At 37.8% G+C, this 17,643-nt stretch overlaps 1 protein-coding gene across 48 annotated transcripts in view; it reads right to left on the bottom strand.

Annotated features, from left to right (window-relative positions):
- BMPR1B (bone morphogenetic protein receptor type 1B) overlaps positions 1-17,643 on the bottom strand; it is a 522,369-nt gene that overhangs the window by 42,170 nt on the left and 462,556 nt on the right. For 40 of the 48 annotated variants that reach the window (XM_086406604.1, XM_086406600.1, XM_086406606.1 and 37 more), the window contains one exon: positions 7,741-7,900. In XM_086406604.1, coding sequence (XP_086262730.1) covers positions 7,741-7,900 — 160 coding nt within the window. Of the gene's footprint in view, positions 1-7,740; positions 7,901-8,820; positions 9,050-10,030; positions 10,163-11,804; positions 16,116-17,643 lie in introns of those variants that run through there. The other 8 variants (XM_086406615.1, XM_086406618.1, XM_086406619.1 and 5 more) reach the window with 4 other exon arrangements.

Genomic DNA, 17,643 nt, shown 5'->3' with positions numbered 1-17,643 from the left:
AGTTAAATAAGCAGGGTGACAAGATACAGCCTTGACGTACTCCTTTTCCTATTTGGAGCCAGTCTGTTGTTTCATGTCCAGTTCTAACTGTTGCTTCCTGACCTGCATACAGATTTCTCAAGAGGCAGGTCAGGTGGTCTGGTATTCCCATCTCTTTCAGAATTTTCCACAGTTTATTGTGATCCACACAGTCAAGGGCTTTGGCATAGTCAATAAAGCAGAAAGATGTTTTTCTGAAACTCTCTTGCTTTTTCCATGATCCAGCGGATGTTGGCAATTTGATCTCTGGTTCCTCTGCCTTTTCTAAAACCAGCTTGAACATCTGCAAGTTCACAGTTCACATTTTGCTGAAGCCTGGCTTGGAGAATTTTGAGCAATACTTTACTAGCGTGTGAGATGAGTGCAATGGTGCGGTAGTTTGAGCATTCTTTGGCATTGCCTTTCTTTAGGACTGCTGACCTTTTCCAGTCCTGTGGCCACTGCTGAGTTTTCCAAATTTGCTGGCATACTGAGTGCAGCACTTTCACAGCATCATCTTTCAGGATTTGGAATAGCTCAACTGGAATTCCATCACCTCCACTAGCTTTGTTAATAGTGATGCTTTCTAAGGCCCGCTTGACTTCACATTCCAGTATGTCTGGCTCTAGGTCAGTGATCACACCATCGTGATTATCTTGGTCGTGAAGCTCTTTTTTGTACAGTTCTTCCGTGTATTCTTGCCACCTCTTAATATCTTCTGCTACTGTTAGTTCCATACCATTTTTGTCCTTTATCGAGCCCATCTTTGCATGAAATGTTCCCTTAGTATCTCTAATTTTCTTGAAGAGATCTCTAGTCTTTCCCATTCTGTTGTTTTCCTCTATTTCTTTGCAATGATCGCCTAGGAAGACTTTCTTATCTCTTCTTGCTGTTCTTTAGAACTCTGCATTCATATGCTTATATATGTCCTTTTCTCCTTTGCTTTTCACTTCTCTTCTTTTCACAGCTATTTGTAAGGCCTCCCCAGACAGCCATTTTGCTTTTTTGCATTTCTTTTCCACGGGGATGGTCTTGATCCCTGTCTCCTGTTCAATGTCACAAACCTCCGAACATAGTTCATCAGGCACTCTGTCTATCAGATCTAGGCCCTTAAGTCTATTTTTCACTTCCACTGTATAATTATAAGGGATTTGATTTAGGTCATACCTGAATGGTCTAGTGGTTTTCCCTACTTTCTTCAATTTAAGTCTGAATTTGGCTTAATTATTAAATAGTTAAAAATTTTTCCCTTGACAAAAACTGATTGCTACTGCTACTAAGTCACTTCAGTCATGTCCAACTCTGTGACCCCACAGATGGCAGCCCACTAGGCTCCCCCATCCTTCGGATTCTCCAGGCAAGAAAAAAAAAACTGATTAAATAAATGAAAACTTGCTCAAGTGCATCTGCTCAATAGGATTCAAGTTCTCTACACCAATCTATTTATCCTGATCAAATTGAATCAAATTATTTACTCCACTTTTTTTCCAGGGTGTAAGAAATACTAGCATTCTTAAATTTCTTTCAAAATTCTTTTAAGTTTCGGTCAGAAACTACTTGAAAGGCTGCTTGTTTTAGGTGAATTGTAGATCCTTGAGGACACTGTCTTCTAAAATATCTATTTCACAATGAAGGGAATAAATAAAGTTTTCTGTTATAGGTAAATAAAGATACAGCTTTTCAAGTTGTGTTTAAGTCATGTAGATTTTAGTCAGTTAACTAAAACGGCTGAAAGTTGCTTAACTACAGTTACTTTTACAAACTATTAAGCATACTGGCTTCCCTGGTGGCTCAGATGGTAAAGAATCTGTCTGTAGTTCAGGAGACCTGGGTTCAATCCCTGGTTCGGGAAGATCCCCTGGAGAAGGGAATGGCAACCCGCTCCAGTATTCTTGCCAGGAGAATTTCACAGACAGAGGAGCCCAGTGGGCTACAGTCCATGGGGTTGCAAAGAGTTGGGCACGACTGAGCAACTAACACACACACATTAAGCATACTATGCCTCAGACAGATGCTGAGAATCAAGGGTGAGGAATATGCAACCTTTGTTTTCAAGGAGTTCAACATCTATGCACCAATCCTAGGAAAGACAGTCATTCCACTTCAGCAGGGACAGAAATCACCAGCTAATTAAGTGCTTTCTATTGACTGGCAGGAAGGCAAAGAAGAACGCTGAGCAAAGGTCATCACCAGAGTCATGGAGTCCTGAGGTTTTTTCGTTTTCTCTTTCGTTTGTTTCCCCTTATGATCTTAGGTGGGGGTGTTCCCATGGTGGTGGAGGGAAAGATGGTAAGATAGCTAGGACCGTCACTGCTCCTGTTTTCTGGCTTTTCCTCTGAGATGTCACAGCACTGGGGGAAGCTGAAGTTACTGAAGTTACATTAGTGGTGAAGTTCCAATGTGAGAAGGGTCTTTTTACTTTATCTTGAAGAGAGTGTAACCGCCATACATCCTCCTCTGGCAGCCTTGCCACGTGATCTAATGTTTTGTTCATTTTCTTCCTAGGAGGTACAAGATTGTTTTGAACTTGTCTCAATTGTTGTATTATATACACGTTTGCATGTTCTGACTCCTGCAGGCCTGTACAGACCTCTCACATACCTTACTCTGACAGCCTCCTAGCTGGACACCCCCTCTCCTCTTTCTAGTCTCTAACCCAATCCACACAGTACTGCCTGAAAAATCTTCCATCTTCCTTCCTGCTCAAGTATCTTCAATGATTCTCTATGTATAACTGTACCAAGCCCAACACTATTCACTTTCTATTAAGTCCAACACTAAATGGATCCATTTAAGAATCATTCATGGTTAACGAGAGACATGAAAGCAGAGTTATTCCTTATAAAAGATTTCACAAGTGAATTTGAAACTATATCCTCATTCAACTAAGTGATCTGTTCCACAGAAAGAACATTCTCACAAGTGAAATGGTTTTAACTCAACATCTTCTACTGGGGAAAAAAAGATCATAAAGCTGAATGTTCAGGTGGTCTGGGCAACAGTGGAATAAACTGGATGAACAGAAGATATACACACAGATGAGAACAGTGCTCGCTTCAAGCACTCTGAGGCCTGGGTCAGGAGCATCTCTCTGAAAGCACACACCGTCACATTTGGCAGAAGGTTTAGAAGCTCCGAGTCAACACAAACTATATAAAAGGGCTCTGGACAGCATCGCCTGATCTTACATGTTCCTTCTTACTCAGAAATCTTCAGTGGTTCTCAATGTATAGCTGTAAAAAGCCTTACACTGTTCACTTCCTACTAAACCCCTAAGCTTTCCCTTCTGCCCTCTTTGACTCTTCAGGAAACAGCTAGAGACTCATCTAATTTGTCATTTAGGCACCTGGAATCATTTGTACATCTATGCAAACATACAATATGATTTATAATACCTACAAACCCTGAAAACTGCCAAGGTAGGAGTATTTTTGGTCAAATAAATAAGGAAATATTTGAAATTACCTTGAAAAAGAGTTAAAAAAAAGAAGAAGAACTGGATAGACTTGTATGAGAGAGTAGAGTAACTTGAGAGAAGTGGTGAGAAAGGGACAAAAATGACTATCACAGATCATGTCAAGTAAAACAAGGAAGAATACATAAAGTGGGACCAGATTATATACAGAAAAAAAATAAATAAGACTGAGATAATGCTTGCTAGGACAGGAAAACAAAATAGAAGATTGACATGGTGGAAGTCATACACAAAGAGTTAATTAAGGAGACTGTGCAGTTTTTGAAGCATACTGTGATAGTATGAGGTCCTAGGAATAGAATCTAGAAATGGAATAAGAAAGATAAACAATGCAAAGTAACAACTGAAAAGAATTTAGATGATCAATATTTTATTGAGGGAGGTTAGACAACGGTTTCATCCTTTAATTTGAATTATGGATATTAAAAAAGTATCCTACTACTTTATTCAGCAGGATATGTATGCACTGCATCTAACATACGTGCCTTTAGGCCATGTAAATGGAACGGATCAGCAATCAAGGCCAAAAAGTACTCATACAGAGTTAAAAACACAATAATAAAACAAAGGACAAAACCCTCTATGCTTTGTGCATGTTCTCTGAATTATCCCATCAAGGGCTTCCCAGATGGCTCAGCAGTAAAGAATCCACCTACAATGCAGGATACGTGAGTTCGATCCCTGGGTCAGAAGATTCCCTGGATCTTCAGGGGATTTCAGAATCTCTGAAAAAGTGTGATGCACTTTTGATTTGGGCTACTTTCTGGGTTATTCTCTACAGGAATGTGGGAGTGGTAATGAGCATGCACTCTACCTAGGCTATCCAGCGTGGCTACAATCTGCCTGGTACCAGCCTTCATCCAAGCCATAAGCAAGGACTTATGTTTAAAACTGTTTTGCCTAGAAGGGCAAGATTCAGTGCAGTATTACTCAAAGTGTGCTCCCTCAAAAACTACTTATTACTGGTCTGTGAGTACATTAATATAGAAATTGAAATTTGTATCGCAGTAACTCCAGCTCTGTTGAATTTAATTAATGCATGCATGCTCAGTCGTTCAATTGTGTCTAATCTTTGCAACTCTATAGACAGTAGCCCACTAGGCTCCTCTGTCCATGGAATTCTCCAAGTAAGAATACTGGAGTGGGTTGCCATGACCTTCTCCAGGGGACCTTCCAACCCAGGGATCGAACCTACGTATCCTGCATTTCCTGCATTGTAGGTGGATTCTTTACTGTCGAACCATCTGGGAAGCCCTTGAATTTAATTAACAGACAATAGAAAAATGAAGAATGTAATCTGTAAGTATTTTTAATTAATTTTTCCAGTAATTCATTTTTATTGAACTTTAGAAAGTATCAGTGCTCAACTTATTGGGAAAAATTTTTGACCAGAGGTACAGCCTGGGAAGGGACTTCCTTAGTGGCTCAGATGGTAAAGACTCTGCCTGCAGTGCAGGAGACCCAGGTTTGATCCCTGGGTCAGGAAAATCCCCTGGAGAAGGAAATGGCAACCCACTCCAGTATTCTTGCCTGGGAAATCCCATGGACAGAAGAGCCTGAGAAGGGTTTCCCTGGTAGCTCAGCAGTAAAAAATTTGCCTGCAATGGAGGAGATGTGGGTTCAGCCTCTGGGTTGGGAAGATCCCCTGGAGAAGGAAGTGGCAACCTACTTCAGTATTCTTGTCTGGGAAATTCCATGGACAGAGGAACCTGGCAAGTTACAGTCCATGGGGTTGCAAAGGAATTGTACATGACTTAGTGACTAAACCACCACCATCATAGCCTGAGAACTATCTGATTTAAAGGGCTTACAGGGATGGAGGCAGAAAGGCCTGGATCTGTTCTTAAGTCTTAGAGCACAGAACAGAAAAAGGCCTTGTGATTCAGACATGATTGACCTCAGCTCACAGGAGACTCAACTGGAATCAATATCTTGTTAGCAAAATGGATGTACCTTTTACCCAAGAGTGAATATTTCTGCTCCTTTGAGTGTCAGAGGTTAGCTGTTAGTTAGAAATTTAGAATCTTGATACCTTGGTCACAATTTTTTTCTTCAATCATTTGGGTGTGCACAATGAATGACCTAATAAAAATTTTATAACCTCTCAGAGTCTCAGATTTCTCACCTGGAAAATACAGATAATGCTACATTCTTTACAGGAATGGTATGAAGATTAAAGACAGATGAAAGTAAACATTCTAGTAGTGTAAAAGCTCAATAAACATTAGTTTTATGTCTCTCCTGAATCCACTTTTCAATTTCTCTCACCTGGCTGCTGTTGTTCTCAAATTCACTTTTGTCTCCCTCTAATACACTGAGTACTCTGCAGCAGAGATAATTTTTCAAAAAAGCAAATCACATCACATCAATCTCCATTGCTACTCCTGCTTAAACAGCTCCTTCAGGCCACGGCCAAAGTTCTCCCATCTCCAGGCTCAAACCCACCACATCTCCTCCAACATGCCGAGCTCCCCCTTCCCACCACAGAGCACTTGCATCGCAGTCAACAGTGCCTCAACACTTCCTCTCAAAGCAACTTAGGACACTTCAATGGCCTATGAGGAAAACAGGACAAAATATTTGAAATCGGGGTAATTTTGGATAATTCTGGAAAATCTGAACATATGATCCCCACAACTATGGCTCAAAGGGCACGTACAGACTCACTCACAATCACTACAGGCTTAGACAAAATAGTAGAATATCTCCCTAACATGCTAATTCCTGCTTCTCTTCTTCAGAAAACTGTGTGATTTTTCTGATACTTTTTTCTGTTTACTGCAAGCATTTCCTAGGAAATACTATCTGAGCTTTGGAATCATTTTATCCTGGTTTAAGACTTGGAGTAAGACTTGCAACCTGGTGCTATCATACAAGGGCCAAGTTACTAGACTTCTCTGGGCCCTGAACTCCTTAGGTCTAAGGGAAAGAAATGAGCATTCTCTACCACACTGCATTGTTGTGCTGATTAAATGAGACATATATTTATTAACACACCCGAATCTCCTCATTGCATCATTCTGTCAATTCATATTACTTGAACTATATATTTTAGGATACACTGGTAAGCTTCTATTAGATAGTTCCCACTTCATAAGAAGTTTTTTTTGAAAACTCTCAGTATGAAAGAAAAAACACTCAGCTCAGCTTCATGCTCCTTCCTGGAGAACTAGAGGTCCTAAACAGCTGTCCAGACATTCTGCCCAGAGTTCCAACCCAGCAGCAGCCTAGCTCCCTATCTGGGTTCATTACCCTCCTCGAGGGAGACTCTGCTTCTCTGACACTTCAGCTCCTGAGACCCACACGTGTCTTGTTATCTCACCCACTTCTCCCTGGGCATACTCTAGCCTCTGTATTTACTGTCGACCTCACCAGGGGGAATAAATGCAGTGACAGTCACCAACAAGATGGATGTAGCTGCACCATGATGTGTAAGGAAGGAAGAAGCAAAAAGCCTAGTTTCAAATATTTGAAAGTATTTATACAAACTTGATTACCTACTAAGGAGCCCATTCTTGAGTACTTTGATACTGTCCTTCTAACTTCTGGGGACTCCCATAAGCTCTGTTACTACACTGTTTCCCAGAATCTGTTTATGAATACTCCTAACAGCTTGACAGTGACAGTCACTCAGTCTAAGTCACTTCAGTCATGCCCAGCTTTTTGTGACCCCATGGAATGCAGCCCCACAGGCTCCTCAGCCCGTGGGATTCTCCAGGCAAGAGTACAGGAGTGGGTTGCCATTTCCTACTCCCAGGGATCTTCCCAACTCAGGGATCAAATCTGTCTCTTACGTCTCCTGCATTGGCAGGAGGGTTCTTTACGACTAGCGCCACCTGGGAAGTCAACAGCTTAGGTTGTTCTTTCCAGAATACTAACACCATCAACATAAATGATTAAAACAAACAAAAACCCCTACACATTTGACAGCTCCTGCTGTTGCAGTTATTTATTTGGGGGCTGAGGTCTTTTGCAAGAAAATAATTAGTCTCTGCTCCTTGACAAGGACCCTGGGATCTGCACTCTCTGTTGATGTGCACAAGTGATATTTGGTGGAAGAATGATTTCAGAACAATATTTCAGGGCAAAATGGGATTCAATAGTTAAGACAGGCACAGCTCTGAGAGGTAAGGGAAGTAGGCCCTACTACCCAAAATGTGTTCTTGGGAGAACTAGCCTAAAATTCTATAGTCAAAAAAGGATGCCTTTCTGCGAAAACTGGAGTTGAACAATTGATAATGACCAACCTGCAAATATTGTTGACCGAGTCTTCTGGACAATGGTGGTGGCATTTGCATCGCAAGATCTTTGGACGAGGGGTGGGGGCTGTACTCTCACCATCCTCTTTCTTGGTGCCCACACTTAATTTTCCTGAACTTCGCAAAAGCATGTTATCAAGGAAGTTTGCTGAAAAGAAGAAAGAGTAAGAATTTAAGCATATTTGGGATAGCCCAGCCACAGTCTTCTGTCCAAAGAATTATGATGTTAAACAAAATAGTAAGTATTCATGACACTTAAAGATATAAACAGAGAACACATTCTGATGTTCTGATATGAAAAACTATACTTTCTCTACAATATAGATAGGTCTCACTAGAAGTTCTCATAAACCTTTCAGAGTAGTAGTTTCTACATTAAGCTATAATAGTTGTATTTGACTGAGTGCAAGCAGTTCAATGACACACTATTATATAGATTATCTCTGTATGTAATCCTGTGAGTAAATATTATCATTCCCATTTTCGATGAGAAAATTAAGATTTGAAATTTAAGTGATCTGCACGCAGCTAATAAGTCATGAATACAGGATTTAAATCCAGATTGTTTGGGCCCTAAAACTTCTACTAGTCTTTTTACTTTAGGTATATCAAGTATTTTTAAAAGAAATCATAGGAAATATTTAATCTGTGAAATTCGTAGGAAGATAGAAACTTAATTATCAAGATAGATTTCAAAAAATATTATATTGATATTGATAATTATCAAGATATATTTCAAAAAATAAATCTCCCTCATCAGTATTTACAAGCAAAAGGGACTACCTATTAGCAGTGATTGTACATCTTCAGTTTAAGTGGAAGAAACGATGGTAGACATAATGTCTACAGACATATTTTTCTGGGTTCAAAAATACACTTCACTGTTTATCAGCTAGTTGACCCTGAATAACTTTACAAATAATCTCATTGTGCTTTTTTCTTATCATTAAAATGAAGATAATTATAAACACCTATGTCATGTTCATGTCAAGAGTTTAGAGTGTGTATGTTATGTGCTATTACTTGATAAATATTAGGTAACGTTATTGGAAAAATCTAATTTTTTACCTTCTAAGTAGCAAGACAATGTTTCACAACATAGGGTGACATATCCCTGAGACTGTTTTCATATTTTCTTCTTTACCACCACCTTTGGAATATAATGATGCTCGAGGAAGCGTGGGTTGACACCTATTAAGTTTCAGGCATAGTGGTAAAAGTTCTCAGACATGCTATGTCACTGTAGAAATCGTCACCCTGAGAAATGATTTAAAATCTCACAGCACATCCAGTTTGCCTATAGTTAAATAAAATTTCAACAAAAATATTATCTGAAAGGCATTGGGTTAAAAAATTGAAATTCTTGAAGTACAGTATACACAATAGATGTGTACAGTATGCTTTTGCTATTTTTTTAACTACAAATCAGTGCCTCCAACCATTATTAGATCAGAGAATGAGGAGTTTAAAAAAAGATCTGTGATGTTGTTTTCTGACTTTCTCAGTGCTATAACAATTAGTTGAATTCTTAGAGTAATAATTGAAAAGGAAAACAACAATCTGTTAGATCAATTTATTAGAATTTCCCCAATCATTAATTCTAATATTTCATTAGATTTTTGAAATTTATGTAAGATGTGCACCTAACTTTCTTGAACAGTTCCTTGAATTTTAGTCTGTAGAAGATATACAAACTGTACTATATTAAGAGTCTGTTCTATTCAGAATCCTGGGCCATCATAGTGATTCTGATTCTACAGGTCTCAGGTAAGCCAAGAGAAGGCATACTCAACGAGACCCCATGTGATTTTGAGACAGATGACGTGCAACTCCACTTTGAGAAAACTAGGACTAGATTAAAAATATTTAATCCCGATAGGTGTTTATTATTTCTATAAAATATGGTGCTCATCCATAAGTTAAAACTCCAAAAGAAAGTGAAGTAAAACACAGTTCACATTCGCATGCTGTATTTAAAACCTGCATAAACGCCCTAGCATTGCTTGATATCCAGGTGCAGTGGGTGTCGGTATGTCTATATATCTCCCTACCACAGACTTCCTTCTTTATAAATGTGGTTCTCAGTCTTACTAACTTTATGACCTGAGGAACCTCAAAGTAACTCACAGTGATGAAAGTAAGATATTTAAAACTTATTACATCCTGCTTCCCTCCATACCAGGCCCCTGCTCTTTGAAGTTTTTAAAACAAAATAATAAAAATTCATTTATTAATATTACACATATGTCTACTTCTTAAATATATACTGGGTGCCTACCTTGTTTCAGACATAGCCCAGGTATGTAGGATGAACTGAACATACACAGAATTTACCGTCTGATGGGAAAAGTTGTTAAATGGAATATTCACATAGAATGCTCTATGGTAGAAAAGGAACGTCTTCAAACTACTGAAAATAAGATGACATTTGTAAGAAGTATTTTAAGAAAGGATTTATGATATTCTCTCACTTTAACTTAAATAATGATATAAAATGGAGCTAGAAAGAGTCTTTTCACAATATTGCTTATTAACAATCTGTAAAAAAAAAAAAAAATTAAAGTCAGTCAGTTGTGTCTGACTCTTTGTGACCCTCGTGGACTATACAGTCCATGGAATTCTTCAGGCCAGGATACTGGAGAGGGTAGCTATTGCCTTCTCCAGGGGATCTTCCCAACCCAGAGATCGAACCCAGGTCTCCCGCATTGTGGGCAGATTCTTTACCAGCTGAGTCACCAGAAAAGCCCAAGAATATTGAAGTGGGTAGCCTATCCCTTCTCCAGGGAATCTCCCCAACCCAGGAATTGAACCAGGGTCTCCTGCATTGCAGGCAGATTCTTTACCAGCTGAGCTACCAAGGGTATAATCAGATTTTTAAAAAGAGATTCCTATGTAGTTATTGAAATGTTGACGTAGAAGTATATTTACTGACAAGAAAGACTGTTAAAATATAATTTTTGTACAAAGGGATAGTTTACAGAACATTTTAATTACAAAATTCCACTACAAGGACAAAAAGGGTTAAAACAAATAGCTAGTAATAGAAAAGGAATCTTGAGGAGACACTAAGAAGGAAAACATGCTAACCAGAAGGTTTAAGAATCATCCTTTCTATACAGATTGCAAAGATAAAATATTGCTGCATAATCTTTCTAAAATGCTTAACACTTTAACATGTAGTCAAAATACATGCTATCTTAACAAAACCACATTCACAAGAACAAAAAGTACAGTTAGCTCATATTAAAGATTTCATCTCTGCAAACTGAGTTAACAGACAACACTGAAACAACATATAAAGGCTGCCTTCATATAATGTGACCCAAACGACTAAAAGCAGTGAGATGATAAATGATTGCTTTTAAGAAGCATTAAATAAATGGATAATTAAATGCACGGAGAAGGCGATGGCACCCCACTCCAGTACTCTTGCCTGGAAAATCCCATGGATGGAGGAGCCTGATGGGCCGCAGTCCATGGGGTCGCTAAGAGTCAGCACGACTGAGCGACTTCACTTTCACGCATTGGAGAAGGAAATGGCAACCCACTCCAGTGTTCTTGCCTGGAGAATCCCAGGGATGGGGTAGCCTGGTGGGCTGCCGTCTATGGGGTCACAGGGAGTCGGACACGACTGAAGTGACTTATCAATAGCAAAAAATTAAATGCAAATCTGAGACAGGCAAAGAGTTCTTTCTATTTGCTTTTGCTAAAATAATCAAAGGAGTAATCTATGTAAATTGTATAATTACTACTTAGGAGTCAGTTACTCGTATAGATGTCTTAATTTCTTATGAAATGAAAATTGTTATCAAACAATTCACAATATTTCCAAACACAAGATAAAATTAAAGTCATTGATAATTTGGAGACTATTAAATAGAGAATGGGGTAAGAGAAGCAGTAGCAGGAGAATAAATACATTTGATTAGACTCATATTAAAAGCTTAAGAATAGAGTTAAAAAAGATTATAAAATCTAAAGTGTGGTACAACTGCCATACAATACTAGTGTCAGGCGTACAACAATGTACCACACCTCCTTTATCCATCCCGTGCTGGGCACTTCGGTTGTTCTGTATCTTGGTCATTGTAAATAATGCTGCAGTAAACACAGAGGTGGATATTCTTTTTTTCAAGTTAGTTTCTGTTTCCTTGGATAAACACCCAGAAGTAGAATTACTTGATTTCATGGTAGTTCTGTCTTTCAGTTTTTTGAGGGATGTGCATACTGTTTTCCACAGTGGCTGCACCAATTTACAATGCACAGGGGTTTTCTCTTCTCTACTTCCTCACCAGGATTTGTTTATCTTTTGTCTTTTTGAGAATACCCATTCTATCAGGTGTGAAGTGATATCGAATTGAGGTTTTGATACCTATTTCCCTATTGATTAATGGTGTTAAATGTTTTTTTCATGTACCTGTTGGTCATCCATATGTATTTCTTTGGAAAAATGACTATTCAGATCATCTGCTCATTTTTGAAAATAGGACTTTGGTTTTTTATTCATTTTCTGGCTAATGAGTTGCATGTTGCTGTTCAGTTGCTAAGTCGTTTCTGACTCTTTTGTGACCCTATTGACTGTAGCCCACCAGGCTCCTCCGTCTAGGGGATACTGGAATGGGTTGCTATTTTCTTCTCCAGTGGATCTTCCAGACGCAGGGATCAAACTTACATCTCCCATGTCTCCTGGATTATCAGGCAGATTTTTACTGCTGAGCCACCAGGGAAGAGCTGTATTAGCTCTTTATATATTTTGGATCATCAACTCCGTATCAGATATACATCTAATAAATATTTTCTTTTATTCAGTAGGTTCCCTTCTCATTTGTTGATGGTTTCCCTTTGCAGTACAGAGCCTTTTTTTTTTTTTTTTTTGATGCAGTCCCTCTCATTTATTTTTCCTTGTCTTTTTTGGTGTCAAATCCAAAAAAATCATGAAGACCTAAGTTAAGGAGCTTATCATCTATGTATCCTTGGAGGAGTTACATGGTTTCAGGTCTTACATTCATATCTTTAATACATTTTGAGTTAATTTTTTGTGTACAGTACACAAAAGATTATGTAGCTATTAGAAAGATATGGCAATGGCACCCCACTCCAGTACTCTTGCCTGGAAAATCCCATGGACGGAGGAGCCTGGAAGGCTGCAGTCCATGGGGTCACTAGGAGTCGGATACAACTGAGCGACTTCACTTTCACTTTCATTCATTGGAGAAGGAAATGGCAACCCACTCCAGTGTTCTTGCCTGGAGAATCCCAGAGACAGGGGAGCCTGGTGGGCTGCCATTTATGGGGTCGCACAGAGTCGGACACGACTGAAGTAACTTAGCAGCAGCAGAAAGATCTGGAAACTGAATCAAGAATTTAAACCTCCCAACAACCGGAAGTCTAGTTTCAGATGGCTTCACCGGTCAATTCTATCAAAAATCCAAAGAAGAATTAATATCAATCCTTCTCAAATTCTTCTAAAAACAGGAGAGGAGGAAACACTTCCAAAATCATGTTATGAAGCGAAAATGTCCTTGATATCAAAACCAAACAAGGACACCATAAGAAAAGAAAATTACAGGTCAATATCCTTGATGAACATATCTAAAAATCCTCAACAAAATATTAGCAAGCCGAATCCAACAATGTATTAAAAAGATTATACACCATGATCAAATGAGATTTACTCCAGAGATGTAAGGATGTTACAATTTCTACAAGTCAACCAGTGCGATTCACCATATTAACAAAATGAAGGATGAAAATCATATCATATCAATCAATGAAGAAAAAGCATTTGACAAAATTTAACATCCATTTGTGTTTTTAAAGAACTCTCAACAAGTACAGAAAGAACATACTTCAACACATATTTTCCTATGAGATAGATTTACAGATTTTTCAGGCAAATTGCTCAAACTTCATGAAATAAAAATGATCATCATGCAGCAGTGTGACTTTCGTTCAATTACAAAGGCTTAACAGGTCATATCCTACAGTGAAGTGAAGTGAAGTGAAGTCGTTCAGTTGTGTCCGACTCTTTGCGACCCCATGGACTGTAGCCCACCAGGCTCCTCGGTCCATGGGATTTTCCAGGCATGAATACTGGAGTGGGTTGCTATTTCCTTCTCCAGAGGATTTTCCCAACCCAGGATGGAACCTGGGTCTCCCGCATTTTAGGCAGACACTTTACTGTCTGAGCTACCAGGGAAGCCCTATCCTACAGTACATTTATTATATCTTAAAGTACACTTTAGCTAAACTTAGTTTTGATTTTTTTTTTCTTGGTAACATTCTTGTCATTTCAAAACTACAATAAATCATTTTAAATTTGTGATATACATATTGTTTTATATGTCACAGTGAAGAGAATATTAGAATCCACTATCACATTAAAACACATAAAGAACAATCTTTATGAATAGGGATAATTCAAGAAAATTAAGTCTCAAATATGCAATGTACTAAAAAAGAGCTGTGACTCTTCAAATTTCATTTAAAGATGACATATAATTATCTGGTGCCACAGAATCTACTAGTAATCTATTTTGCTCTCATTTTCTTTTTTTTTTTTTTTCTCTTTAGATCTCCAAATATCTCCAGAATTAACAAAATTTTGAGTGTCTTCTCTGTTCTACCTCATCTTCACCAGAGGGCAGGCCGGAGCAAGAAGAGAAACTGAAATTCATATCATACAAGTTTGTACTTCAAGTATCTTGGGTAAAAAGATTAGTGGAAGAAAATACGAAAGCACCACGCTGTCCAGTAGTGCTTTGAGAATGATCCATTCTACACTGTCCACAGTGCTATGATAATAAATAATATGAATCAATGCCCATTTCCTTTCTCAACCAAAACTGGTTTAAAGGGTATACTGGTTAAAAATACACAGGAATAAAATGTGAATCAGAGTTTGAAAATAATATTAATTTTTAAGCTTTAGTGATCCTGAATCGTAGGTTTAAATAGATAACTTATTTTTATTTTTATCACCTAAGCCTTGAATCATTTAACTCAATTTAATAATTCAAATTACTATCTAACAAGTATATACAATTCACAAGTCCTGACTTCAATTTTCATTGCCTAGCCCTCTTTCACACTAAGACATTTTCAAACAAGCTTTCTATGCTGTTTGCAACAGAACTTAAAAATATATATATAAACAACATGAAACTCAATCATTAATAAAAAGTTGGAATATGTGGCTAAACTCTTGAAAACAAAATATAAATACAACTTAGACACAAAAATATCAAAGCAAAATCTCATGCATTATTAAAAAAGAGTAGACTTTCAATTATTAATAGTGATGTTAACTGCTCAGGAGTGTCCTTCTCCTTCAAGAGTCTCAGAAGTCATAGGAGAGAGAGACAATGGAGGCTTGGTGGTGGCGAGTCCAGGGGCTAGCATGCTATAGAAGGGCATGGAATGCCAAGTGAGAAACCGTGTCACATGTGGGCCCCAAGCAGTGGACACAGACTTGACCAGGATATCGGCTACAACAGTTCAAACCTGGCTTAGCTATTGCCTTGCTCTGTGGCCTTAGCAAGTTGCTTAACAGAGGCTGTGGAGAGTGTTGGAACACACTGGCTTTCTATGAGAAGTGGATGAGCTATTTCAAAGAAAGCACCTATCACAGTTCCCTGAACATACTGAGTGAATAATAGTAAATTGTCATTGTTATCTGTGCTGCTAAAGCTTCTGTTTTTTGCCTTTTTTTTTTTTGCTTTTGTTCATATTTTTATCTTTCCCTCACTCAACTGTTTTTGTCCCTTATCTCTAAGGCTTCATCTCCTAAATGTTTCTACTTCTCTTCCTTTTCTTCTTTCCCCATCCTTTTTCTCACCCTGATTTCTCTCTTTTTCTTTAATTCCCCTTTCTTTTATGTTATTTCCATTAACTGCCTTTTTAGGTTCATCACTGCGCACAAAAAGTCTATAAAAATATTGAGCTTTCTGGTTTAAGAAACACGGATAGTTTGTTCGTGGCTAATACATTGTTACTCATTTTCTTTTTTCCCTGTGGTAAAAATGAATCATTAAATTCATTCCATCTACATAACACAATGGCCAAGAGCACTGGAAGTACCTTCAGCAACAGAGCAATCTTGCTGGTGAGACAAATCGACTGCATGTGGAACATAGTGAGACAAATCAACTACATACGGAAAACCAAAAACAGTGTATGCAAACAATAAAATGGATGTCACAGTGCCACACAGAATTGTCAAATATAACTAAGTCTCAGGTAGGAGACACAGGAGGGAAGATGGCCAGGAGTGGCAGTAATCAACCAATAACTTCTATGGAAAACATAAGCACCAAAACCAGGGATTCTGACAGTTGTTTCATTTCAGTGGTTCATTGTTGACACTATTGAATAGGGTAAGAAAAACACATTAGTTTTACAATGTTAGAGACATGCTAGAGACTATAGAAACCAGGGCCGTAATAATAAAATATTTTGTTATAAATGTTTCCATTTGCTGGCAATTGTTTCTCTCTTCACTATACTTAACACATCCATATCACCACATCACTCAGCTTCTGTAAGACAATCATGTTTTCAACATTTTATATCATGCAAGCTCTGCCCAGAGACCCTACAACATCTGGGTAAAAAGTGAAAACTTCAATAATTCAACTGTTTTATATTCTGAGATGCTATGAGTTGAGCAGATCATTAAAAAATGAAATATTACATAAATGGGACCATACAACATGTACATTTGTTTTCCAGGTAACTGATATAGAGTTATGAGCCCAAGTAAGCATCATAATTGATTGTAATAGGAGTTATAGTTCTTTGGACATCACATTTATATTCCTTAAGGGTAAAACAGTAGCTACCTTTCCCTCAGGTTTTAATGCTTTTGAGTTTTGAGAAGCTCAACCAAAATGTTCACAGATATTAAAAACCTTTGAAAACACTCTAAAACACAACATGATTACAAGTATCTTAGTAAAAATGTCAATATAAGAAATAATAAACTTTACAAGCAAGTAACCACCATGTTTAAAGATAGTTTAACATCAAACTGAATCTACCTTCATAAAAAAGCAAAATCACAGCTAATAGGATCATTTTAAAGGTCAAAAATATCTCTGTGTTTTAAAATACTTAGTATGTCTGTTTAAATCCACATTTTTGGAAAAGAAACTGAACCATAGCCTCTCTGACAATAATGTACACCAGGACATGGCAGACTGCCAAGCCAGGAGCTTTGGTTTTATTCCGTGATGTTTCTATCAATGCTCTGTTTCACAGAGTTCTGAAGCTAATCAAAGTGGATGTTTTACTTGCCATCACACCAAAACTTACTCCACAGCTTTGCAAAGCACTCCCAAGACAGCTTGATGTGTAAAACTACTTTGAACAGACATCCATGTAAAGAAGAGACGTGACAATGAAGCCAGATAGATCAGAAATCAAATCACCAGGTTCATGCTATTCTTTCTCCCCAAAGAAAAAACCTGGAAAGCATTTAGGATCTCTCTCTGTTTCTAATCCTTTCTGTATCCTCTAATTGGATAATGGTTAAAGGATACTTTAGTGAGGAGTTTACTGACCTTAAAAATGCAAATATATTGCTGTTTCAAACGTTTAAATGTTTGAGGAATAAAATAGAATATGTATATTTTAAAACTTAACTTACAATACACTAATATTAACTACTATCATCACCAACGAGTTTAAAGTCTATGATGAAACAACATGGAATAATGATAACCTGCAGCAAAATGAATTAAAACAAAATCTGAATATCAGAAAGCTATTATATGGAGTTTAAACAGAAAAACTAAAGAAACAACTATACAAAACCTGCAGTGCTGTTTACATGGTTCTGTTTAAAATTATGTGTTATGATTCATAGAAAAGTTTTCTAAGATAGCAAAAATG

Source organism: Bos grunniens, chromosome 6 (assembly GCF_055505025.1).
Source record: "Bos grunniens cultivar Pamir isolate PY7600 chromosome 6, Bosgru_T2T1.0, whole genome shotgun sequence".
Classification (NCBI taxonomy): domain Eukaryota; kingdom Metazoa; phylum Chordata; class Mammalia; order Artiodactyla; family Bovidae; genus Bos; species Bos grunniens.
The sequence above is the reverse complement of the archived record's forward strand: the minus strand, read 5'-3'. Positions and strand labels throughout refer to the sequence as shown.